We start from the raw sequence: 27,132 nt of genomic DNA, 5'->3' as shown, positions 1-27,132 counted from the left end.
TTTGTGTCCTATGTTTGTGCCTGGCAAGAATTAACAATAAGGACCAACTTCCCCATGATTCAGCCAACTAGAAGCTCTTTTGTGTAGAAAAATAATGCCCTAAGAAGTAAGTGCAAGTAGAAATTTGTACACAGTATTTGCAAAGTAATCCCATTTAAAGCTCCCCCAGTTAAATTGCAGGGGTGTGTTCCTTATGCATATGTGGTGGTAGAGTTGTGCAATCTACGTGGTGGTGGCACGTGTGCTGCATTTATGCTGAAGTTCTGCTGTCACTGTACAGTTTCTTGCTTGCTCATAAAGGAACCGTGGTGGTGGCACAGTTGGTTGGCCTTCAAGGATGATGCTGAAGGGTGGGCTACTTCTCTGATCAGTAACTGTTTCACTTAAATCTCTCAATTTTAGCACTCTAATCTAAGCCCCATAGTGTAAATAATTTTCACTTGTTTTCTTAAACTGTGGACATTCAACTCTGGAGCCAAATTAAAACACAGTTATTAAAAGAGTACTGTACTAAGAACATAAGACCATGATGCCTGGAAGACAGTGCCATGAATAACAGGCAAATTATAAAGCAGAAGCACAAATAGATGAAGAATATATATGTACAAATAGCTGATTTTGGCTTGATTTCTGTCATTTTGCATGTTTGCAAGTATGCACTGACTTTCTGTTTAAAGATGACAAGTTTCTACTAACTTTTAAACCAGTGCACTCATTTTGTCCCTTAACTATATCAAAGTCCACTAAATTTTAGTTCCACATTCACTGACAAAATTTAAAACATTAGCATCCACTTTCATCTGGGAAACAAGCAAACAAAAAAATCAAGCCAATTTCTGGAATTATAAATGAAAGTCATGTGCAATGAGGTTGTAATCAGGAACCAAAACTGGCATGGACTGGCATTGCAACAGACTGGTAGGGAGAGAGGTCTTCATACCTTGGACCCATTTTCCCAGTAGTTTAAGTGGAGAATTGAATTTGCTTGTTAATACAAGCAGCAGGACTCCCCAAAAGAGCAAGATGTTCTTGAAGATGGAAAAGTTTTGAGGGTAACTCAAGTGGTAGCAAAAGGAAAACCTTACAACCTCATGAGGTATGAGAGTTTGCTTCTGGGAGGGCTCAGAAAGGTACAGTCCTGGAGAAGCATAAGTCATGGGGGTTAACACAAGAGGGTGGGGGAAAGAGGGTGAGTATATTCTCTCTAGTTCATTGTTTAACCACAAAAAATTATCTTCGTTAAAGTATATCTTTTAAGTACTTCTTTTCTTTTAAAAAACACACAACCATTTTTCAGAATTTCAGTGGCAGTTGTAATTTATTGAAGGTAAACCTCCTGCAGCCTTGTAGTCATTAACCATGTTGCGTGTGAGGCCACCTGAAACACTGAGCAATTCTGCTGGTTTTAATGACACACATAAGAGGAAAGAATATTAAATACCATCTCATGATATCATATACTGCAATAAGAGCTAGTATTTTTAGTCATGACAATAGCATTAAAACCACTGGGATCTGTTTTTCCTAGTCTCAACCTGGCTCAGACATGCAGAAAAGCTTGCCATCTTAGTTTACCTTTGTTTTAGCTGACTAGACAAAAAGAATCTATTCTCCTTTTGGTCTTTCCCTTTCACAGCTGAGAAGTGAATTCATAGTACAAATAGAAAGAAAATTGATGGTTCTTTCCCATTGTGTTAGATGAGATGAGGAGGAGGACTGGAAAAAAATAGGGTTTAATGCAAGTAAGAATTTTGACACAGGGCACTGGTTTTGGTTTTGTTTCCTGTGGGCATTGTCCGCCAAATAAGACCAAAACACAACTTTGAAGAATTGCAGAGACATCTGGACCAACAAGATTCCTGCAGTTTTCTTCATACTTGTCGAATTTATTAATTTGGCATTTAACTTACTGATCAAGCCCTCTGTCATTTAAAAATCCGGCCTGTTGTAATAAGGGAGCAATCCATCAGTTCTCCTACATAATTAATGCTTCTTTCCTGTGATACATCACCAATTATTCTGTATGTAGTCCTTCTACTTACGTCAAGAACATAAATGCTTCTGAATCTTGAAGTCTGCTATAACTGCTGGCACTTACTTGACTGCTCTACATGTCATTTTCAGTTAAATACTCTGTGGTCTTTTATACCTCCTGTCCTGGGAAAACTTGAAATCCTGAAATAGGCTCTTCCCTTTCAAAAACTTTAGGATAAAGATGGAGATTTTTGGCCAATGTTTCCAGTTAGACAATTTGCCAGAATTACTGTGACACGGTATTATTTTAAGAATTAATAAGCTTACTTTCTCTCCCTTCAGGCCAAGTGCAAGATGAATGGGGATACAGAGAAGCGATATCTTTTTTGAGATTTAAATCTTGATGCAGAGAATAGGAAGGTGTCACTTGCAGGAGGAGATGGCCAGGTAGATGCAATGGGAGGAGCAGGAATATCTATTTCGGTTGTAAATCAGATTAAACATCTAGGTCAGTTAAAGCCTAGTGTGAAACTGCACCTCAAGTCAGCATAGTGATTTGCCATTTTCTTCTCTGTTCTGCAAATACAGTGACAATTTTATAATTCATCCATAGGACACAATGTTCATCTACATTTTCCTCTCCAACAGAACTTTTTAAACTCCAGTAGCTGCCCTGAAATTCAAGGTTTCTTGCATGTGAAAGAGCTGGGTAGGAAATCATGGAAGAAACTGTTTATGTGTTTGAGGAGATCAGGACTTTATTGTTCTACAAAAGGAACTTCAAAGGTAAGATTAAAAAAGAAGTTGCACAGTAGTAGCATGTGAAAGCATTTTCTGCTTTTACAGGGGGTATTTTTTGCTGTTTTTTAAAAATTTCCACACAGTGTTCCCTTTTTTTATTCCATAGAAAAGGATAAGTAAGGCACGATCAAATGACAGTCAAGCCCTGGGCTCTCAATGCATGAACACAGCCATAGAGTTTCAATATAAAATAAAAACAAACCAGCTAGGCAACATCATTGGGGCCACTAAAGTTGTGCTAACCTTCAGATTTCTCTGAAGCAATGTAATAGGCCAGGCCATTTTTAATGTGATGTGTTTGCACAAGTATTTTGTGAGCTTCTTGTACCAAGCACCTTCAGCTGGTAGGCTGATACTTAGGGGGTGTGTGCCATGTCCACTCGAGGGCTGCCTGGGAGAGGAGCAGCGCTCGTGCACTGCCCTCTGTTGGAAGCTGGGCTTGAGAGACTGCACACAGCTTGCACAACATCTTCCAAAATCTTTCACTTACCTGTGCTAAATCATGTTATTTCCCCAGGAGCCAAGACATTTGCAATTGTTGGCTGACCTAGAAGACAGCAATATCTTCTCATTGATAGCAGGCAAGAAGTTGTACAATGCCCCTGCAGAGTATGGATTTTGTATAAAGGTAAACTTTCTCACTGAATTCTTTCAAAGTTCCAGACGGTGTTGGTAGCTCAGAGTCACCCCAACCCCCAGCTAAATGGGATTTGTATGTAAAACTCTGCAAGCCTTTTCTGTCATGAGGACTTGATCTTTAACATCTTTCATTTGGCAGGCATGTCCTGTGAATCTTGTCATCATTTTATGTGACACTTTTAACACTTTATCTGGTGCTCCTTTGGTTTGGGAAATTTTTGTTCAAGAGCAGCTCAGTGCTGAAGCATAGTGTGCTTGTGAGGTGGCCTTGGTTCACCTCACAGATGAAAGCTTTTCCAAGTTCTCTAATTGAATAGAAAAGTTTCTGTGGACAGCAAGCACCAAAACTAAATCGCAGCAAGCTCTGATGGGGTGCAATTTTACCATTATTGTGGGCCAGAGGTTCGCCTTTAAATAAAGAGGAAGACTGTCTTGGAAAAATGAATATAAGAATAACCAGTTGCCTTTGAAGATTTTTAAAACTGTTGTGCTGAAAGATTCATTTGGAAAGTATTTCAATGCTTTGAAAAGTGTAATTTTCTGAGAAGAAAATAAAGCTGGGAGCTGGTTTTATGACAGTAGTGAAGCAGTTTCCTTCCTAGCAGCCATTGCAGAGCTAGAAAACAAGGGTTTGCATCAAAGAGACTGGCTGCAGGACAGAACCTGAACTGATGGAAGCAAACTTTCAGTTACCTTCTGTTATGGAAACTTTCATCCTTCATCTCAAATGGGAGTTTATAAAACTTCTCACAGATTTGAAAAAAAAAAAAGATAACAAAACCCAAACCACCAAAAAACCCCCTTCAACTACCACAACCAGCAAAACTAAGTGCCCAGGTCTGGTTTTGAGTTCTCAGCATGGCTTGAGTACCTTGTTCCTATAAACTGCTAGAACTGCACATTATTTCAAATCATCGAATCATAGAATATCCTGAGTTGGAGGGGACCAACAAGGATCAATGAGCCCAGCTTCTGAAAGTCAGGAGGCACCAACATTTTATCTTGTTGGACCCAGCTGAGAAAGTGGTTTCTTTCAAAGCATGCTCAGCCTCTCCTGAGCTTTAAATTCAGTGTGGTGGGAGCTTTTTCTGGCTAATTCTTTAGACTTGTACTGCACCTTCCTTTTACCCTGCAGTAAGCTTACAGTGTTGTTGGTTTTCTAATGAATATATCTGACTTCCCTCTACTACTTTAAAGCCAAACAGAGTGAGAAATGAAACTAAGGAACTGCGGTTGTTGTGTGCTGAAGATGAGCAAAGCAGGACATGCTGGATGACTGCGTTTCGACTCCTCAAGGTATTTAATCTCTTCTAGTTTTGCAAAGCTACACCTATAGTTAAGTGGCATTTGTTATTTTGTTAATGAGAAATTACCTGTATGTTCTTAATTATCATCTGCTCCAAAACAGTATGGATAAGAGAAAAATGCCAAGCAGACCTGTCCCACCTAAGAATTTAAGCACAGGACAGAGATCTATTCCTTCCACATATGAATGAAGTATAATTTTAGTTTTGGATCCAAATTTGAGATACGTGAATGAATTTAAAAACCTGCTTAACAAGGTATTTTCAAGTTATCATAAAGCTAATGTTTTCATAATGGTAAGTGGTTCTCTTAGCCAGAACAGAATGCCTTTTGCAATTTTTGTGGTTTTTTTCATTTTTTCTGGAAGTTCTATTAGAAGTAACAAAGATAAGTAACCTTATGTCTGGGTGAAAGTTACTCATATCTAAGAGCAAACAATGAAATTTCTTGATAATGTGATAGGAGGCTTCACTGCTTTTTGAAACAAAATCAGGATGGAGAGAACTGAGGAGAAAGCTGACTATTTTGTGCCCTTTGAACCAGAGAACGTCCTGATCTTCATAGGAAAATGTACATAAGTTCTGGTTTGGTTCTAAGTCTTTTTCTGAATGTTCTGCCTTGAAAACTGCTGTGTTCTTCTGTACCTTACTATGTCCTACGTACAGAAAAAAAACAAGTTTGTTTTTAAGACACACCAAAAGATAATTAAAGGTGTACAGTCAGTGAAAATTAAGGCTGTGCCCCAAGGCTGTGTTCATAACCCTCCTTTTTATTCACCATCTCATTTAGCTTTCCATAGTCCTGTATTACCCTGTATAAACCATTTCAGTTAGAACATTCAGTAATCAATGTTGCTATACTTCAGCACTGTGCCTCTAGGGAAGGCACTGAGTAGGTGTTTTTCCTACCATCCTAGCTACTAGTGTTGCTAAAATTTATCATGTTCAACCAAGAGCATGACTGGAATTCAATCACCTTATTTTTTTAAGGATGAGAAAAGTACCAAGTGATATTTCCTGGTGAAATTTATTGAAAGAGCTAGTGAATTAGAAAGGTTCTTATTTTTTATCTTTATGGAAACCGGGTTTGGATGTCTTGCACAGATATTTTTTAAGTTCTAGGAGGTAAAAAGAAGGGAATTAATGTGTCTGTTCTGACTTCAACTGAAAGCTTGTGTGCTACAAGGCAAACATAGTGGTAGCTGAGAGTGGCAGAAATTACCTGTGTATATCACTCAAGCATGTATTTTTTTAAATAAAACTTGTGCATATTTACTCTTTGATTGCCACCTGCCAATCACTATTACTCAATGCAAATGGCTTTGGGACAGCTTCTGATCAGGAAAATAATAAACTGGTGGTACCTTGCTCCAGTATAAGTGGTATTATGAAATCACTATAGTTTTTTTCCCTAGGGCATATATTTGAATAATGATGTCCTTGTGTTTCTGTTGGCAGTATGGAATGCTATTGTACCAGAATTATAGAATTCCTCAGCAGCGAAAAGCCATGCTTCCACACTTTTCCACTCCAGTAGTAAGTAATGAACTTTACTCACTGATGTATAATGTTGGAAAAGATATATTTGCTTTTGCATTTTAAAAGTGGAAAATTTTACGCTAAGAAATGTAAATTCAGCATTGTGTAGCAAATCAATGTAAAGTTCATGTTTTGCATGAGTACAGTTCCCGTGGTTGGCTCTCCATTATCTTAGGCTTACATGATCCACATGATTGAAAAATCTTGGCTACGTCATGCTCTTTGAGATGTACGGTACAGAGACATCTGGCTGTCTCTGCAGAAGCCAGCTTAGGTCTGGCAAAACTAACACGTAAATTTCCTAAAATATGTTGGGCCAAGAGCTGACTGTTACCTACCTAAAAGGGAAGATCCTATATTTGGATCCCAACTGGTCCTGAGAATTACTGGAATATTGTAATAGGGCAAGTGGGCAACTTGAGCAAACAGATTTTATTCTGAACTTTTGAATCGTCTCCCTCCCCTATGGTTGAAAAAGAAAAACCATCTATTTTTGTCTCTGAATCTTTTGAAAGGGGAAAAAAATAAGATGTATTTTCTGTGCTTTTGAAGGAGGACTTTGGACAGTCTTCTGAAACCAAAACAGTTTGAAATGAAACTCTCAAGCTGGTTTTTTCTTTCCCTGTTTTTTGAAACAAGTGAAAATTCCTTTTCAGAGAAGTGTATCTGAAAACTCACTAGTAGCAATGGATTTTTCGGGGCAAATAGGAAGAGTTATTGAAAATCCTGCTGAAGCACAGAGTGCTGCCTTGGAAGAAGGACATGCTTGGAGGGTAGCTATCTTCTCTTCTTTTCTATTTTTGCGATCAGTAAGTGTCTGTTGAGAGCCAAAACACAGAGTGTGCTATGATGTTAGTGCAGTGCTGGTCACAGTATAGCTTAGCTCCAACCTGAAGCAATCACACTGCAAGCATGCAGATCTGAAAGTCAATATCCATCTTTAGCAAAACTGTCACATTCACAACAACCTTCTACCACTGCTTCTCTGTCCCCCTAGTGTCCAGAGGAAAGTTGAGGGGGAAAGCAGACCCACCAGAACTTTACTGCCAGTTTGCAAAACCAGTCTCTGAGGAGGAATATGTCAAATTAAATGCTTCCCCACATGGAAGAGGCTGGGGCTCTGACTAATGGCTTGCTCCCAGTAAGTTTAATTGCAGAATATACAAGAGGCAGGACCTCTTGCAATGAAAACTGATGTAACTTGTTTATAGTGTCTTGTGGACAGACAGCTGCAGTACAAGTTTTCCCACATGCTCGTCTTTTAGGGAAAAGGAGTCATTACTGAAGCATTAGCTGGTGCTTTATGTACGGGAGGGAAATACTGCTTGATTTACTGAGTGCCTGGTGTTTTGCCTGAGCAGAAACATATCAGACTTTTCTTTTTTTCTGTCTTTTTTTTTCCTTTTTTTTTTTTTTTTTTTAAGATACTGAGCTTTCATCATTAACATCTGGCTTGTGTTTTAAGCCAACTGAAATGAGCTGCTGCTTGTAGATTAGCCCCCTTCAAAGTTGCATTTCTTTTTCTCATCCTTGCATTAAATCTGCCCAGCCCCCAGTTTCCTGTAAATTAAATCTGTATTGCATGTGCACTAATTCTCTTCTCCTGAGGCGTTAGTGTGGATTTAACGGTAATTCATTTTCTCTATAGAAACGTAGCACAAGAATGAACATCTTGGGTAGCCAAAGTCCACTCCATCCTTCCACACTGAGTACAGGTAAATTCTGATGGTTTGTAACCATAGTATCAGAGGCCTCTGTGGGTAAAGAAAAGGTACATTTCATACAGAGTGCAGCCATGTAGAAGGAATGCCTTGACGTCACGTACGATCTTAATCAGTAGCTTCTGTGTCATTTAACGTCCTTACCCATATGAACACCGTAGAAGGAACTTGTTTTCCTTTGATGGCCCACTCAAGCTTCTCTTTAGGACTAGTCTTTTGAAACCCAGATTTTGTAAAAACAGACACTCCATAAATGTTTCCATTTAAAAGAATCCAGCAGTTAATTCGCTGTTTTGGACAAGAAAAGTCTATGAGTGATCTTTTAATCTTTAAAGAGTAGAAATGAGAGTTTTCAAAACAGAATTCATTCCATAATAACTGAAAAATGTAAAATATGCAGGTCCTGAACATTTCTTTGAAATTGTAAGTTTAATAAAACAACAGGAAATTTCATATTAATATCCTAGATTTCTTGGAAGAAACACAGCTATTCTCTTTTGCTATTCTGTTAACAGAATTTTAAAATACCATTTGAAAAACAAAACAATAAAGATAAAAGTATTTGGGGGTAACTCGACTCTTGAAAGCACCATCTGAAGTGCTTTTCTTTATTTGAGAGTTAGAGAGACTTATTTCTAACTTGTTCACTCACACGTTGTGTTCTAAGAATTTTTAGTCCCAACATTTTCAAGAAGCTATGAGAAGGCAATATTCTAAGAGACTTCTCTTGTTTACCTGATTGTATATCTGCAAATCAGAAAATACATGGAGATAATGCCTCTCTACTTGGTATATTAAGTAGATGCATTTTTTTATATTTATTCTTTTATTATGTAGGTTGATAGAAGATACTTTATATTCTGTAAGAGAACTATACCCACTTTTAAAATGTTTAAATAATTAGTATGTGGAATAAATGGTTGCATGTGTAACTGTTTTTAACCATCCTCTCCCTCTTTTTCCTCTCTTCTCCAGTTATTCATAGGACACAGCACTGGTTTCATGGCAGAATCTCTAGAGAAGAATCTCACAGGATTATTAAGCAACAAGGGCTTGTAGATGGGTAGGTATTCTTGTTGCTCAGTATTTATGATCTGAGAGTCTAATCTTTACAGATGAGAGCACAGCTTCTGCTGTAATGGTTTACAGGTTTCTGAGCACTTCTGAGTAACCTGATTGCCGAGTAGCCCCGTTATAACCTATGCCTGGATTCCAAAAAGTCAGAGTGTGTGTTTGTAGGAGTGGGTCCTAACTTTTAATTTGAAAAGTAAAATCTTAGGAATACACTTAAATGTCCTTCTTTTTTTCCAACAGAAGCAATCAAGTTTTCGTCAGTGTTAGAACTTGAAAATAGTTAATTCTTGTAATCTGCATTGAGGGCATATTTTTCAAGCAAAGCTGTACCTAACCATTTGCCTACAAATTTATAATCAGCCATCCATGCTCTTTTGCATGAATCAGAGCAGCTAATGGTGCTGGCTCACTATTTATTTCTGTTCTAGAGCAAAGAAATTGAAGTACCTGTTCCAGCACTCTCTAAAATGTCTGTAGTTGAGATTTAAGTATCTCCTAAGCATCTGTTTTCCTCATTTATATGCAGTTATAGTTACTGAAGGGAAGTTGCATTCAGCAATGTTTATTTGCAGGATGGGAAAGGCATGGTTGCCTTTGGTTCACTATCCTCACTGCTCTGAGGGTTAAGGTAGAAACATCCATGTTGGCTTCACAGGAGACAGTGAAATTCAAACCTTTCTTCATCGTTTTCTGATTCAAAGCAACACTAATCTTTCTGAAGACTAAAATACATTAGGGAAGTAAAAATTGCATGTATATATTCATCAAGCAGTGTTTGCTTATTTTTGGGGCAGTCTTGTCTAGGCTAAGGCAATTGGGTTTAGCTTAGCAGGTCCAACAGAGAAGAAAAGCTAAGAAAGCAAAGGAGCACTGCTGACTTTTTGGGTTTCTGGTTTTCTCATACCACATATCATTATAATCTTGGGCTCATTTTGACTCGCTGCCTTAGGAATCCAGTGGTCCATCCTTCTTGAGGTCTTCATAAATGTGTTCATGTGTTTGAGGCTGTGTTAAATTTGTGCCTGATCAGCTTACTTACTGTGGAAGGTGAAAATTGGTTAGTTTGGCCATAATAAGGTCCATCAGCAGTGACAAAAGAACCATGTTACCTATGTGCTCTGAGATCTAAGGATCCTGATTTTCAGGGTGGAAAACTCCTGCCTACGTTTTCCTGCTCTGTGTGTTCTTGAACAAAAGGAGGCAGAAAGTTAAGTTTCCTGATGGTTCATGGAAGAGGCTCAACAATGTATACAAGCAACTGATGCTGCTATCTTTGATATGTCTTGAAGCTCCTGTTGAGGGTGCATCTATCTTTGTAGTCACTGTTTGCGTGGTAGCTGGTTGCTTGCCAGAGGTTGAGTAAACAGTTGCAGCATCAGTTGTGCAAAGCTTTGCTTTGTGCCACCAGCTTACGATACCATGCATTATCTGAAACAGCTAGATAAAAAATAATTGAGATATCTGCATGAACTGCAGTAACCACAGGGCAGGTAAGGTCTTTCTCCCTCACATGGATCCTAATTTATAAATGCTTTTGTCCCTTTTCCACACATCTGGTCTTCCCAGGATTATAAAGGAATGTTCAAGTACCATGCATGGCTTCTGAGGGTGGCAAGACATGCCTGTCCCTGACTACTGAACTGACCCTGGTTATGATGGTGCATTTTTGTGGTACTGACATTTCTCAATCAGTTCTGAGGAGCTGGAGTAAATTCTTTGGGTTCTTAAGACTACAAGCAGTTCTTGCAACTGCGCCTTGGGAAAGTGTGTTCCTGGCTTAGTGGTCAGCAATTAAGAGGCCTACCCCAGTCCTGTGCTCAGCCATCTCACAAACCCACTGATTAGTGTTATAAGCCTTGTGCCAAAAGTACATTCTTGTTTCCTGTGGCGTGGAGAGGATCTGCTTCCTTAGTTCATAAATGTTAAGGGGAGGAAACACGGGGTTTCTTATCTAGCTCTTTTCCTCCTCTTCCCAGTATGGATGTTAATTAAAGTCCATTTGGGGTAGGACTTCAGTTTTGTGGGTTAACTTAAAAGTGACAGCTACATAGTGTATGATGTTGGTAGCTGTACGCCTAAAGTACATTTTTTTCCGTAATGCTGAGGGAAAAATACCATGAGTGTTCTAGAGGAAACATCAGTGTGTGTTTTCCCCATCTTGATGATGTGGAAGCTACATAACTGGGAAATAATTTTTAAAAAGTATTGAGCTGTTACTGTGCAACTGCAGCCATTTAACCTACACATAATTTTGCTGACACTGGATTTTTGTGAACTGATGCAAGATATCGTAGAGTGGGAACAGATTCCCATATATTACTTTGCCATCTACAGAACTTCAGGTTTTCTCTAGAATTAAATGATAACATTTTCTTCATGAGAGCATGTATCATTAATGGAAAGCTGAGTTAGAGGGAACCTTAAAAAAAGCCTCATAGGTACATTCTTAGGGGAAGAATTACCGTCATGTATGTTGCACCTCTTGTTTCTTCATCTGTTAATGTTGCATAGGTGTGGTAAAGTAACTGAAAGCAAATTGCCAGTTATGGAATCATCTCTTAAAGCAACTAAAGAAGAGTTTGGCAGTGGCACAGAATTACTTAGTAGTTCTGATTATTTAAGAACAAAAAATAGGAATATTCAATTTGTTCTTAAAAATGTTCTCTCCTAGATTATTTCTTCTCCGGGACAGCCAAAGCAATCCAAAGGCATTTGTACTTACGTTATGCCATCATCAAAAAATAAAGCATTTTCAAATCTTGCCGGTAAGTAGATTATTTTTGATACTGATAACACAACCCGAAATTTTAAACCATGAAGCTTTTGCCAACTTCTGAGGAGACCTCTTATTAATTACTGATGTAACTAACAAGGATGTTTCCATTAGCAAGTATGTAAGCAGATAATCTTTAGAATTGTCAAATGTCTGATTAAAATTATTGATTAACATTGCTGGAAAACTTAGTGTAAGTCACCACATCATACAAGTCTGTGTAATGCACGGAACTTGTTCTCTGTGACTGACAGCAACAACAGCAGCTGTTGTCTCCCATGTCACTTAAACAAACATAGAGTAACTTTGGGAAACTTTAAAAAGTTTTATTCTGGAGGTTATCCAATAATGTTAAGCTTCAAATAATGTTACACTGAGAATTTGGAAAACAATTTGATTTTTATCTTGATCAAAAGAAGCATGAAAAAATTTAAGATTTTGTAGACCTTTTTATTATTGTTCCAAATCCTCCTCCCTTGTTTAGCCTACCAATTTTACAAACAGCTACCAAATCCTTTTGGGGTACTTTTGTTTTATCTAATGAATGCCAGTGCTGTCTGTACAACTTTCAATTACTCCGCCCACAAGCTTTCACTTTCATAAGCAAAACGTTACAAGTTGTGTTAAGGTATGTTTTTTCTAGCGCTGTGCGTGTCACAAAGAACTGCAGGCACTGGGTTGCTTGGGCAACCAAGTGCCAACCAAGTGGCCATCATTTATTTATGTCACACACTGGTGGTACTCTCTAAGTTTTTCCGTGCTTGTATCTCTTCATGAGCAGCCTAACTTGATGTTTTGTTTTCCTAGTGTGAAGATGATGGACAGATATTTTTCAGTCTGGATGATGGGAACACCAAATTCAGTGATCTAATCCAGCTTGTTGAATTCTATCAACTAAACAAAGGAGTCTTGCCCTGCAAACTCAAACACCACTGCATCCGAGTGGCCTTATGACCTTAAATCTGACTCTCACTGAAGACTGGATTTGATAGAAGAGTAATTGTAAGAGAACGTTGACACTGGGGAATTGGCAGATTCGTAAGTTGGTTAAAAAAGATAAATATTATGCACCTTGGGACTCTGAAAGGGATGGATTCGACAGGTGCCAACAGACCAAGATTGCTGGTTTGTCTAACACCTAAGAGTGATTGCTGCTGAGTGTCCCAGCATCCCAAAAATGGGGGGAGGGTCTGTAAAACAATGAGTAAATTTAAAACAAAACTGGAAACTATCTTGGCTGGGCCACTTAACAGGAACAAGTGTGAAGAGAAATCTTTGAAAAGAACTCTTGCCCTGGAATAATCTTGACAATTAAGACTAGTGTGTTTACTTTTTGTATTGATCACTTTTTTTGCACTCCTACTTATTTTCGGATATTGTATGCAGCCTATATTAGGAGCTGATGTGGCTTTTAAAATTCATGCAGGAGTTGGGTATTAATCTGCACCCTAAAATGTATGGAATGCTTCAGCCTAAAAGGATCTAGAAGAAAATCAAGAAGTGTGTGTGTGTGTGTGTGTGCGCGCGCGCGTCTCAGTACTTTCCTGAGAGAGACCTGAGGTTCAAAGATCTGCAGATGTCTTTGAAGAAGCAATGAGGATACAATTCTAAAAGAACATACCACCAATATACGTACTCTTAAAACTGTTGACTTGTAGCATTATGGCTGTAGTATGTTGATGGCATATTAGTGGCATCCAGTCATGCAGAAACTGTATTAGATTCTATGCACAAATTTTTATTATTGGAGTGGTGGTTTGTTTTTTACAGCCTTTTGACTGTTTTCCTGAGGAAACTTACTGTTACTAAATAGAGTAGGACTGAATGACTACACTTGTATTTGAAACCACCATTTTTTGTGAGAAGATTCTTCTGCAGGTAGTCTTAGTATGACAAAATAAAAAAAAAAAAATTAAAAACCAGTGTTTTTAGCTTTATAGCTCCTTGAATTTTCAGACTGTTTCAAAGAGCTCTTTCGATATAGTAAAGCTACAGTGACACAAAGCTCTCCTGGGGATAGGGCATAAGAAGAACTGTACCCCTTCTGCTTTTTGTAGGGCCATTAAAGTTTACATGGTGAGAAGGAACATTCTGGGAATAGAAACAGATTTGATTGTGAAGTAGCTGCTGGCAATATCATCCATCGAGGTAACTGGTGATCCCTGTGTCATGTGTGCTACTGCACGCCAGTACCCGTGGCAGACAAGCATGTATCTTGCTCTGGTGCTGGTTTGTCATCAGAACTACTTTATTGTTAATGTTTAAATGAATTATTTCATGTTTACACAATAACTCTTTCTGATGATAAATCAGTATTAAAGTCAGACAAGTCCCACCTTGATCCTGCAATTGCAACCAACCATTCCTTCAGCAACTGTTTGAACTGAAATAACTTCCCAGTGCTTGGTGCCATTAGCCACAGTGAGAAGTATTCCACCCTGGGAACTTGCAGAGTGTAGTGCAGAATGGAGCATTTGTAAAATGGTAAATTATTTACACAGGCTAGTTAATCCTTAATATTTGCCACTGGGTTTGAAATCCTAGCCATCTGAAAGGGTAAAGAAGGAAAACCAATCCTACACTTTAAGGTCTTCATGTAGTGTTAAGAATAGCTTAAGACAAACCATAACCTGCCTGAGTCGTCCATATCAGCTTAAACTATGTCAATGGTATAGAAACACTGTATTTTAGTTTACAGAACACATTTAGTATTGTTTTTCCATTTAATGTCTAGATACTAAAAATGAAGAATTGATTTTGTTTTTAGTAGAAGCCTTTTTTGTTTTGTTTTGTTTTGCTTTTTTTAATTGTACATAGTGAAATGAGTGTTCCTGCTTTCTAGACAATGTATTTTTAAACCTTGAAATTGAGCTAACTTAAGTCTGACTTCACTTTGCATGCTTCTATTTGGCCCCTATTAGGAGAAAAAAGATACTTGTATTGACTACATTACCAGTTTAATAAGACCATTTATGCTGTAGTTTTAAGTTTTTCTGTTTACATAGCTTAGTGACAACCATGCATTTTTCCCAGTAGGCGGATAGTATTTGCAGTGTTTCATATTTATAAAAAAAAAAACCTTGCATCTTATTTAAATTGAGAATAAAAGTTTGACTATGAACCATGATTTTTGTATGTAGATGGTTGACTTAGTATTTTGTACTCTTCCCAGCTAAAGTGAGCTGTTTTGAGAAAGTGACCACCTTCAAAGTGGCAACAATCTTACTTAAGCAGATCACTGCTTTGTCTTCTTTCTGCTGGAAAACAGTCAATACCACCTTAGTTTTCCAACAGATTCAGCTGGCTGCCAGCTCAGAATACCAAGGACTGAAGGACATTTGACTCTTATTTTTGTATTTAAATGACATGAATGTAAAGGGGATGCTCAGGGTTGTTTTGGAGCCTGTTGAATTTTTATCTTTTTGCCTGTGATTTTATTTTCTAAATAAATACTTCATGTAGCAATCTTGAATATGTTGAGAAGGAAAATGCCAAACCATTTTGGTAATGAGGTTACTAGTTAAGTTATGTTACAATAGGTGTTAAAGTACAAAAAACTTTTTATTTGTTAATTAATCTTGAAGAAACACGTGCCTCAGTTTAGATGTTTTGTCTTATCTTTTCTGCACTAAATACCTGACAGTTTGACCAATCAATGCACCTTTCCAGTGGCAAGACTTGCTTATCGTAAATTATATTGTCACAATGCAAGATTTAGTGACTGTAAAATGGAATAAAGTTTAAAGTTTCAGGGAATGCAAAAGGTATTAACTTAAGAGACAAAACCTTTATTCAATATGCTTTGCTTCATACTGTAAATAGCTTTTTGGCTTGTGAACCTAATTGTAATCTTTCAGGTATTTTTGTACAAATAAGGGACTGATATTCTGTTTCTTGTAATTAGAAATAAACGTTAATACAATGCTATTCATTTTATATTGGAATGAATGTCGTCTTTTGGATATATCAGTACACTGTGTATCTCTTGCCTTAATTCAGGTTAATTGGGTGGGTCATGTTAAACAGCTTTTAAGAAGCGTGACAAGGAAACACAATCCCCAAGATACCTTTATCCTGGCTGTTCTGTCTTAAGATTCGTATTAGGATAGACTGCATTTTATTTAGAAAAGAACTTGTTCACCCCTTTTGTTTGAGGAAAATTACTGGGGATATTCTGCTATGAAATCTACGGTATTCATTTGGGATGGCTACTAGAACCATATCAGACCAACGTACCATGACCATCTTTAGGGTCATAAAGTTATAACTCATGGAAAATGCACACTCTGCATAAAACACTTCATTGGCCTGATAGCTGTTGGATCAGAAAACTTTTCAACAGTACTTCCAAAAAGCAATTATTTACCCCTGTAATCCTTGTATGTCATTAAAAAAAGGCAACATGGTAAGAAGATCTCAGTACGCCTCCCCAGTGCCGTGCTGTCTGCATGTTTGTCCAAACTGCCCACCTCTGCGGCAGATGCAAAATACCTGTGAAATCTGGCCCTAGGCATTAGCAGTGGCTACTTGGGCTATCAGAACATCACCAGTACAAAATCAGTCTGGGCCAGAAGTGGGTCTGTGGCACAGATTTCAATTACTTGCCTGATAGGTTTGTGCTTCTTCTACATTAGTTGCAGAACAACAGACATGATCAGACACCTGATCCCACATAAAGCACTCTGGCATGAAGTTCACCTGGCAAAACAGCTTAAATGCATTTGGACCTATAAGTAAATTCTTATCAGGCTCATGTTTTACAGCACGTGGCTGCAGGACTTTCATCCTGATACAAAGAACACTTAAATTGATTTCAATGCTAAATTGTTGCTTCAGCCTGTACCTGCAAAACCAGATGAGAAAAACATCACCAGATGAGCCATTTCTCTTCAAGTTGAACTTTAGATGACTTTTGGTCTTTGTTATTGCTAATTTAGTAATGCTTTAATCTGGTTTGACAATGTCCAGTCTGTAGATTGCGTTGTGTCTTGGACATTGTTTGTCTGACATCCTGGAAACTTCAGTAACAATGTCAGCAGCTGGACAAAAGATCTTCCTCTGAAATATCCATGTTGCCTTGATTTGGGTTGCTTCTGCATCCTAAATCTTATGTCTTCCTTCCTTAACTTGAAGCACAATTTAATTAGTATTTGAAAACCCAACATAACCACAGCTATGTCTAAGAGCTATATGATTTTCATTAGATATTGCGATTAGTCACATCTGAGACTTGAAAATGAATTAGTTTATGTAACACTCGCATTGCAAACCCTTAGCCCAAAGACAATTCTGCTCTAATTGCTTGTCATTTTGCACACATACCATCCCTTGGCTGCAAGACTCTGGTGCCACAATTGGGGAATAGGAAGGTGAAATTACAAACAGCTGCTAGCCCTGAGCCAAAATACACCCTGGGTTTATGGGCCCTGAAGCTCAGCTCAGCTGTGCTTAGAGGTACAACTTCTTAGAGCTCAAAAGAGAGACAGGGAGGGAAGTGGAAGGGAGAAAAAAAATTACTCTTGGGCATTATTGTCCACGGGATGGTTTGGGTGTGACTAGGAACACAGTGAAGACAGTGCTGTGATGCCCTGAGTGCTGCTCACCACTCCCTAAGAGTCAGTTTCCCCTCCTGTTCCCTCAAACTTGTGAAGACACTTCTACATAAAGACTTCCATTTTATTTGCCTTTTGAAACACATTCTCCAGAGGTGTGAGGACCGGCATCTTGTGTTACCAAGGAGAGAAACAGCAGTGGAATTCGTGTTCTCTACAACGTGCCCATTTCCAAAACAGCCTGTCCAACTGCCATTAGAGGAAAAGGAAGGTGGAAGTATGGTAGTATGGTTCTGCCAAAACCAATGATGGTTAAAGCAACTGGCTAAGCACAGCCCTGAATACAATACATATATCATCATACAATATCATCACTCCACAAAGAATCCTAGATACATCCTATTTTTAAAAAAATAATTATTTACACCTTTTCGTTATTTGATTTCCTCCATAATACTTCTCTTTGCTGCTAAATTTGTGCATGGCAATAATGTGCTCTGTGTGACTCTTACCACCTTCTAGTTTTCAGGTTGCTCTCAGATTCAAAAACAAATATAGAAACGAGGCAAGCTGTGAGGATTATTCCTGAAAAATGACTCCACGATACATCCAGTCATGGAAGAATGTAAATTGATAATTATAGAATTGGTGGATAGAAGACTTATTTTGGGTTTTTTTCACTAGACAGTAAGGTTTGTGAAAACAGCTGACTAAACAAGGGTGAAAGTCATTGAAAGCTCACAAAGTTTGCCTCAAAATACTTACAATCAATTGCCAGAACAAGCATTTGACCTGCTCTAGAAAACAGAGTGCTTCAGAGAAGAGCACATACCTAGGAAGGAATTGCATCCTCTCCTTAAAAATATAAGAGAGCAGGAACTCCTATGACAGCAGAAAAGGAGACTTAAGATGCAATAGAAATGGAAGAGCAAACATGAGGGTCAATCAAATATATAATAAAACAGTTCAGTGAGGTAGGAGAATAAATTTATAGATAAACATAGGCAGCTAAGCAGAACACAAAACACTTAATGATGAGATTTTTCGATGCATAAGTCACCTGAAGTATGCAGAGGACCAATTCAGGAAAACCAGAAATATTTCTTCATAAACTGCTCATGCAATCTCTTGCATTGTCCACCACAAAATGTAACACGTGGCAAAAGTTCACACAGGTTCACAAAGGGCTTCTATCACATCATGATAGACAAAACTCAGCTGATGGATAACTACAAAAATACCGTCTTCTTCTCTGAAAGTCCATTGGTCACATGTCACTAAGTGCCAGGAGCAGTCTCCAAGGGAAAAATCATTACTTGACAGCACATATATAAGTACATCTTCCCTACATGTCCACTACTAAGACAAGGGCTATAGATACTTTTTATTCGACCCAGTAATGTGACTGCATGAGGGCTGGCTCATACAGAAGCAACTGAAGGTAGCACTTAAGAGCTGAGGAACGACCAAGAAAACCTGCTCTACAGTCTCCCTTTGACTGAATTAAGGCTGCCCTTAGCGAAACAGCCATGTAAGTATTGAATTTGCTTCCTACCACCCTACCAAGTGATGCCTCCATGGTCTGCAACAGCTGTCCTGTCCTTGTTTGCCTTCCCCTACTCCAGCCTGCCACTGGGAGGGTTTGCTGAGGGTGTGGGGACTGCCACAGCAGAGCTGAGTCCAACAGGCTCTGAAGTTGTTCAAGAGTAGTGTCTGGCTTCATTCAGCCTCAAAACTGGGTCCTAAGTGACAGGGACTAAGCTGAGCTTTTGAGGTGTCCTCTAAAATGAGCTCTAAACAAAGAATAGGCGCTACTCCCTCTCAAGTCAGAAATGGGTATCCTAAAAGTTGCGTATAAATGGGTATCTCTGGGCATTTTTGTTCAGCGGTGCACAGGCACATGTTGTGAAGGGTTCTCCTGGGTGAAACGCAGCTTTTCCTACACCATTGACATCTGAGGAACAGAAAGGGTCATGCACCTGCTGAAGGCAGGTGATTTTTCTCACTCAAAGTTATGGTGCAGCTGGAGGGAGAGTGCTGTGCTGGAAGGGCAGGCCAGGTGTGGGGGGCACATGGGGAACTGTCGAGGCTCTCCCCAGCCATCCACTGCTGCTCAGGCAGGAAGAGAATGAGAGGAGCAAATCACAGAATTGTTAGGGTTGGAAGGGATCTCTGGAGATCATCCAGTCCAACCTGCCTGCCATGGCACAGTCACCTAGATCAGGTTACACAGCAACGTGCCCAGTTGAGTTTTGAATGTCTCCAGACAGGGAGATTCCATGACCTCTCTTTCCACCCTCAGTGTAAAGAAGTTCTTCTTCATGTTGAGGTGGAAGTTGTGTTTTAGTTTATGGCCATTGCTTCTCATCCTGTCTCTGGGCACCACTGAAAAGTCTGGCACCATCCTCTTAGCACCCCCCTCTGAGACATTTATATGCATTGATGAGATCAGATGCTGGTGCCCAGCCTGGTTCCATGCCGGTCCTGAGGATCCTGGATCTCCCAGCAGCAGCCCTCAGAATGCGGCTGGGCTCTGTCCTGCCCCAGTGAGGGCTCACCCGGGCTGGCCCCAGGCAGCTGCTGCCCTGCGAGGGCCCGGGGACCGCCTCTAACAAACAGGAGCTGGTGACAATGGAACCCCATTTTGCTGATTTCCAGTCTCCGATTCTGACAAGTCTAAATCCTGGAGTAAGTCGCATCAGCGCGGGCCAGCTGACATAAAGCCCGGGCTGTGCCCGGTCCCGCATCTGGGACAGGCCGTGTTGGCGAGGCCGGAGGCCCGCGGGCACGCCCGGCTCCCGTTCCCTGCCCGGGCCGGCAGAAGGCGCGGCACACGGGCCTGCCCTACACGTGGGAGCGCGGGGTTTTCCATTGGTTGGGGTTCCTCTGTCTTAGGGCGGCACCCTGGGCCTCGTCTCCTGTGAAACCGCTGTAAAGCAGCTCTAAGCGCAGGCGGGATGCCCCCCTGGTGCAAAGAGCAGCGGTGGCACACGGCTGGCAGCGGCGCCCGCCCCGTCCCCGCCACGGGGAGCGTGTCCCGGTCCGGGGACATGAGGGTTTTCCCCGCCCCGGCAGCGCCCCCGAGGCACCGGCAGGCGGGAGCCGCCGGGCAGCCGCTGCCCCGGCAGCTCTGGCTCTGGGGTTTCGCAAATTGTCCCACTCGCTTCCTCGTGTGACCCGCCAGACATCGCCGTGGCGTGGATATCCTCGTCGGCTTAACCCCGGCAGAGGCAGCATCTGCCGGGGCTGCTGGCTCGCTTCATCTCAGTCTCGTTGGATTTTTCACTTAAGGCTCTGAATAAGTGAGAAATCCCACGTCCCTCCCGTCCCAATGGCTGCGAATTGCGGCTGAATGAGCCCACAGGTTTTCTGGTTTCCCCGTGTTGAGAAAGAGCAGCTGATAAAGCTGACATAGGGCCACGCCTGGTTAATGGTTAACGAAGGAATGCAGGGTGAGCTCAGTACCCGTGAAGACTCGATAGTTGCTGGAAAAACCTTAGAAATTTCTTGATATTAAAATTCCTTAGCCACTTCTGGTGACTTCTTTGTCACAGGGAGACTGTGAACTACAGGGAACTGTAGGGAACTAAAGAAAATACGTGTTTGCAAGATACCTGGAAAAGGAGTGAGGTCCCCCAAAAGGTAAGGATTAATTCGGTAATGTCTCTGCACTTTCACCAAATAGTCTGATCCAATAAATCCACATAATTTGTAAAGTATTAAGCTCGTCAGTGTTTAGAAGTGCAGCATAATAAGCTAAGTGTAAATATTTTAATTGACATGTGCTTAAGCCAGTTTTGGTGAAATAGTCAAGAGTTCATGGAGTATTTTGAAATCAAAGCTTTGCAATTCGCTACATTTTTAAGAGAACCCCTACTTAACTGCTTCTAAAAATTGGCTTGAGGGCACTGCTGCTAAAGGGAAGCAGTCTGGAGGGATGGCAGTACCTCTAAATGATGGTGTACGGTGCAGTCTTGGAGCTGGATCCCAGCTGACAAGGTAATTTTAGTAATCTATTCATATTTGGTCAGAAGAAAAGTTCTTATTTGTTTGAAAATTTTGTGCTCCTAGTCCTTGAGCTTGGTTTCATTGTAAAAGTGTCATATGAGGTGTATCCTCTTGTAGAGATCCTGTTTATGGCACAGGGGCTCGAGTGATCCTCGTATGTTGACACTGCAATTTTATGTGGGGATAAATGTGAATCAGCAAAAATTTTTACAGTGCTGCTGGGATTCAAAGAGCAAGAAGATGCTGAAATTGGAAAAGGAAAGGTGAAATAAAATGACAATCATCATTTACATTACAGAAATATACTTTTCATGTCAATGGTAAATAAAAGCGGGGAAAAAAGATACTCTAATGAAAGTTCAGTGAAAAAACAGGTTTTCAGTATGACTGTGATACATGCTGAAAGGTTTCTTTTGGGCAAGTGACACCTCAAGGAAGAGCATCCTGGAATTCTGATATTCAAAGTGTGCATCCCCCACCAGCAACACAAAGTGAGGAAACTGGAATTTCTTGCTAAAATTGCTAAAGCTTGTTTAAAGTTGTACGAGAGTTTCTTTGAATGGTCAATTGATACAGATCCATGGGAAATTTCTGTGCTGCATTATAGTATATTTCTTACTCTGTTCCTTCCATTATGCTGTGTCCAGTTCTGGGCCCCTCAGTTCAGGAAGGACATTGGGATGCTCAAATGCATCCAGAGGTGGGCGACAAGGCTGCTGAAGGGCTTGGAACACAAGCCCTGTGAGGAACAGTTGAGGGAGCTGGGGTTGCTTAGCCTGGAGAAAAGGAGGCTCAGGGGAGACCTTTCCACTCTCTACAACTGCCTGAAAGGTGGTTGCAGCCAGGTGGGGGTCGGTCTCTTCTCCCACGCAACCACTGACAGAACAAGAGGACATCGTCTTAAGCTGCACCAGGGGAAGTTTAGGTTAGACATCAGGAAAAAATTCTTCACTGAAAGAGTGATTGGGCGCTGGAATCATCTGCCCAGGGAGGTGGTGGAATCACTGTCCCTGGATGTGTTTAAAAAAAGACTGGACGTGGCACTCAGTGCCATGGTTTAGTTGATGAGGAGGTGTTAGGTCATGGGTTGGACTTGATGATCTCAAAGTTCTTTTCCAGCCTAATTCATTCTGTGATTCTGTGAAGAACTGTTCATCTCATTCTTCTGAGGCACAGAAAATGGTATATTTTTTCAATCGCAGATAATATATTGTGTAATCAGAAAAATACATGGCCAACACTATTTTGTCATTGGTAAATAAAAAAAAAAATTAGTCCAACCTATGCAACAAACTCAATTTACTTCCAGCATATCCTAATCACAATCCTGTTATTTATCTCAACCAAGTCTGTTGCCTCTGCATATCCACAATCCTCCAGTGTTCCTCTGATGAGTGTCTCTGCATTTATCCAGTGTTTGTGCTGATAACATTTTTTTCTCCTAGCAGTGGTATCTTTCCTGTAGAAAATGTTTGGAATGAAACAACTATTTTGTTGTACATTTTTCACCTTCTTTCTTGATCCTGTGCAGATTGTATCTCTATCTATTTAAAACCAAATGAATAAACAGAAGAAGAAATATAGTGATAAATACTCATTACTTGGAAGGTAAATTGGGATTTTAGTGTTAGGCTTTGTCAGAGAGCTGGCAAGAGCACTGTATGCTTAAAAGGTTGCTCTTAGAGTTTATGATTAAATAATACTATATCATTCCCCCTTCTCCCCCCCACTCCCTGCTTGTTTTTGAAAGGAACATTTGGTTTGAAAATTCAGGGAGAGTTTGCTAAGCTTTGTGAAGGTGTAAATAGAAATTAGTTTTATCTTTCCTGGTTGTATGTTTTCAGAGGAATTGGATGATTTACAAGGAGTCAAATGTAGTTTAATGTTATTATTCTTGTATTATGTCAGACATATTACTTTATTCCTGAATTTAGTTTTTACAGCTTCAAAGGCAGACAGATACTGTTCCTAAGAAGTTGATTACTGATATGAAGATTAATGGCAGCACAAGATTTTTTTTTTCCATTTATTCTCCCTCAGTGAAGTGCCATGCTGTGAGTCTCAGTGTAGGAACACGGGATGACTTGAAGGTGAAGATGTGACTCCAGTTCTGTGTCACCTCTCAAACAGCCTCTATAGAGGATGTATCTCCCCATCTGTTAGGTGCAGCCTGTATTTGCAAGACTGGATATGTAGCAGAGAGGTTAGGAAGGTTTTGAAGTGTTTTGAACAAAGATAAGGTGGAAAGGTTTCAGTCACTGAAAGGAGTATAATGAGAGAGGACGTGAGACTCATCTGATCTTAATGCTGGAGGCAATTGAAGCCATAGTAGCAGCAACTGTGCATTCCAGTAGAAGCTGGAATATGTATAACCCTAAGTCAGGGTTATTATTAGCATTTCAGAGTTTCAAGCCAGTTGTGCCAAACTTGGGTTTGTGACATTCCTTATGCTTCAGAATTTTATTTTTTTTTTTTTTTTTATATACCAAGTACCATCTACTGTCTGATTGCTAGGGCAACGTCAAGCACTGGTGTCAGCAATACTGTCATATCATTTGGAGTTCACTTTAAAAAAAGAAAGGGAATAATCTCTTCCTGCTCAGTAGACAGACTAACAGACTAAAACTGGTGGAAAAAGAGGTCCTAGAAAAAAAATGCACTGGAGTGTATTGTTTAGGAAGGCTATAAATTCAGCATCAGACTAATGCTTTTGCTGAGACAGTTATAACACCTCCCTATGTTTTGGCCTCACTTGCACTCAGTTATGCTGTTGACAAACTGTTTCATTTAAATGAATAAACCTCACAGTTTTTAGATTTTCTTTTCTCTGACAGTGCAGGTGCAGTTAACATGGCATAACAAGAGGGAGGCATCATTGCTGTAACTACTTAGTCATGCAAAAAATCGAGATGGGAAATTACAGATATACTACATATGGTGCTTTCTGCTTTTAAAAACCATCTGAGTTCAGAAAAGTAGAAAGGATCCAGCTAATCGTAGAACCAGCTCTATGAATTTCAAGGCAAGTATACATCCAGACACATGGGACAAGCTGAAGACTGCTGAAATGCCAACATGCTGGGAGAATGGCTGGCAGACACCTTTTCATCTCGGACAATACCCTAAAGGAAATGGCCTTTCACTGTGGCAGATATTGTCCCTTTCTGTGCTGCTCCTTTAAAGGGAAGGAGAGAGAATGAATGCAAAGGATTTCAGAGGAGGTGTCGTTTCTTTAACGGCATCCTGTGTGTGCATTATCTTGCAGAGACCTTTTCCTTTGTCTCTCACTCTGATTAGCACATGTCTTTGTGCAGTTTTAAAATGCTTGGACAGTTTTCCTTGAAGAAATACATGTCCCTTCCAGCAGTTTTAAATTGCTATTGATATGTTTGATATCCTTATACATCTGCAAACCCATCAGAATCTTGCGGAGTTCTTGACTGTAGTTCTTCCTGTGGTAATTATATTTTATGCAGTTTTAACCACACATAATGTGAAAAGGTGTTTCCTTCTGTCTGTTTTTAATGTGCTATCTTTAATTTCCCAGAGTAGTCCCTCTTGGGCTTTTAGAATTTGAAAAACAGAAAGAAGTTCTTTGTCTTCTCCCTGTATTCTTTTGTTCACTTATCCTTTCCTTGGTTTCCTTCATGTTGTTCAGTTTTCAAAGCTAACCCGGCCCACTCATTTGAATCTTCCCTAGAGGACAACATAAGTGCCTTTGAACAGAAATCTTCTCTTACACTTCAGGAGGGCACTGAAGTCTTTTTGAAAGTGAAAATCTGAGAGAATATTGAATATTCCAGAAATGTTCCAACAATTGATCAAAAGTCACTAGAATATTTTTCCAATAATTCTCAGTCTTGTTCTTAGTGGATCCAAACTTCTTGCTATTCTTGATCATGCTGCTTATTAAACAGAGGTTTTCATCCAACAGTACCACCACGATTGGTTAAAGGAAGTTTGACCCTTAAGACTTCTTAACCCTCTCTGCATCCTGTGTTACTTCAGATTATTTGTACTGAGCTTCCTGCAACTCTGTACTGACTATTCAAGATGTGACATTGGTAGCTCTCCTCCCCAGCTCCTGTGGCTGCATCTTTAATAGGAAAAAAGAAGGGGGGGGAGGGGAATGATGGGATAGTGGAATGATACCCTCTCACTGCAAGATTTTGTATCTCACAAATATAAAAACCCCCAGGTTGCGGCTTTCATATCTTTTAGGCAGCTGAAGTAGAGGACTCTGAGACCTCCTTGGCAGGAACTATGGTTAAGATGGGACATAGAAAGAATGGACCAGGAGGAATACTTGCTGCAGTGGTGGGTAGTGACAGGTCTGAGATGGAAGATGATGAGTAAGGCTGTATTCTAATAAAAGATAAACTAGCATCTAAGAGAATTTGTGGGAGAGAGAGAGAGGAATATTGTGTGTATCTCTCTTATGAGGATAGGCTGAGGGAGCTGGGCCTTTTCAGTCTTGAGAAGAGACAAGTGAGACGGGACCTCATTAATGCGTATAAATATCTGAAGGGAGGGTGTCGAGAGGGTGGATCCCAGTTCTTTTCAGTGGTGCCCAGCAACAGGACAAGAGGCAATGGGCAGAAACTGATGTACAGGAAGTTCCACCTAAACACGAGGAAGAACTTCTTTCCGGTGCACTGAGCACTGGAACAGGTTGCCCAGAGAAGTTGTGGAGTCTCCCTGACTAGAGATACTCAAGAACCATCTGGACACACTCCTGTGCCATATGCTGTGGGATGATCCTGCTTGAGCAGGGAGGCTGGACCAGATGACCGCTGTGGTCCCTTCAACTTGACCCATTCAATGATTCTGTGGTCTGTTGCCCATGGTTATTGACACATACTGAAGATGTTCCATAAGATGATAATATTTGCTGCCCAAGTATAAAAGACCAGCTAATTTTACAGATTTCGCATTGCAAGTGGAAACACCCAGGGAACAAAATAATTAATTTTTGGAAAGAAATAAATTACGGCTAGAGAATATCTTTTTGAAACATCTCTCATGAAAAGTAGAAACTAGGAAGGTGTTACAGATGTCTTCATATTAAACAGTAAAAATTTAATAATTAAAAGCAACTTAGCGATGATGCTAATCTATGAGGAAAATCCCTTCATATCAATGAGTTTCCAAAATAATGTGTAAAAAAATTTACTATTACAATGTAAAATCAAAGAAAATACTTGATTTTGATAGCTTTAAAACCTCTGCCTGACTGCTTAACACTATTATTATTGAAGACCAATGATAAACTGGTGTATGAAGTCAAACTTCATAACAAATGTAGATACAGAACTATAATTGCCCAGAAATAGAAGTCCTGAGACCAAATACATTTTTTTGGTATTTATTCACGTTAATTAACCAGTTCAATTATCAATTCAAAGTAACCTATTAAGCGATAGAAAGCATTTGTGAAGCTTTGTAAGCAATTACAGCATAAGCCTAGCTTTGAGGAATGTGAACACTCGAACAGAGAGCGTTTTGCACCCCAGCTAGAGCACCAGTACAGGCGTCCCCAGGCAGTCACCAGCCAGCAGCAGGGCCCTGGCCTGAGCCAGCAGGCAAAACCAGCAATCTGTGACTGGATGCACACATTATGCTTACTGCTGTGGTCTTCCTTTTTTAATGCTTTTTTAGCATTTTAATCCTTTTTATTATGGCATAATCTCCTGTTTATTCACTATTCTTTTTCCTCCAAGGAAATTTATATTTAATGTTGGCATCTG

General features: G+C 39.9%; 2 protein-coding genes across 10 annotated transcripts in view; both read left to right on the top strand.

Moving 5' to 3' along the window:
* GRB10 (growth factor receptor bound protein 10) overlaps positions 1-15,761 on the top strand; it is a 144,760-nt gene extending 128,999 nt beyond the window's left edge. For all 5 annotated transcript variants that reach the window (XM_032118689.1, XM_032118681.1, XM_032118710.1 and 2 more), the window contains 9 exons: positions 2,623-2,760; positions 3,293-3,403; positions 4,612-4,710; positions 6,177-6,254; positions 6,914-7,030; positions 7,906-7,972; positions 8,954-9,041; positions 11,724-11,817; positions 12,633-15,761. In XM_032118689.1, the coding sequence (XP_031974580.1) occupies positions 2,623-2,760; positions 3,293-3,403; positions 4,612-4,710; positions 6,177-6,254; positions 6,914-7,030; positions 7,906-7,972; positions 8,954-9,041; positions 11,724-11,817; positions 12,633-12,779 (939 nt within the window). In that variant the 3' untranslated portion in view covers positions 12,780-15,761. The remainder of the gene's footprint in view (positions 1-2,622; positions 2,761-3,292; positions 3,404-4,611; positions 4,711-6,176; positions 6,255-6,913; positions 7,031-7,905; positions 7,973-8,953; positions 9,042-11,723; positions 11,818-12,632) is intronic.
* A 4,848-nt stretch (positions 15,762-20,609) lies between these two features.
* The window catches only part of DDC (dopa decarboxylase), a 73,955-nt gene continuing 67,432 nt past the window's right edge, over positions 20,610-27,132 (top strand). For 2 of the 5 annotated variants that reach the window (XM_032118634.1, XM_032118618.1), the window contains exon 1: positions 20,618-21,019. The gene's annotated coding sequence lies outside the window, so the exon portion shown is untranslated. Of the gene's footprint in view, positions 21,020-27,132 lie in introns of all 5 variants that reach the window. The other 3 variants (XM_032118665.1, XM_032118673.1, XM_032118654.1) reach the window with 3 other exon arrangements.

This window comes from Corvus moneduloides, chromosome 1 (assembly GCF_009650955.1).
Source record: "Corvus moneduloides isolate bCorMon1 chromosome 1, bCorMon1.pri, whole genome shotgun sequence".
Taxonomy (NCBI): domain Eukaryota; kingdom Metazoa; phylum Chordata; class Aves; order Passeriformes; family Corvidae; genus Corvus; species Corvus moneduloides.
Note: the sequence above shows the minus strand (reverse complement) of the source record. Positions and strands in the feature narration are given on the sequence as shown.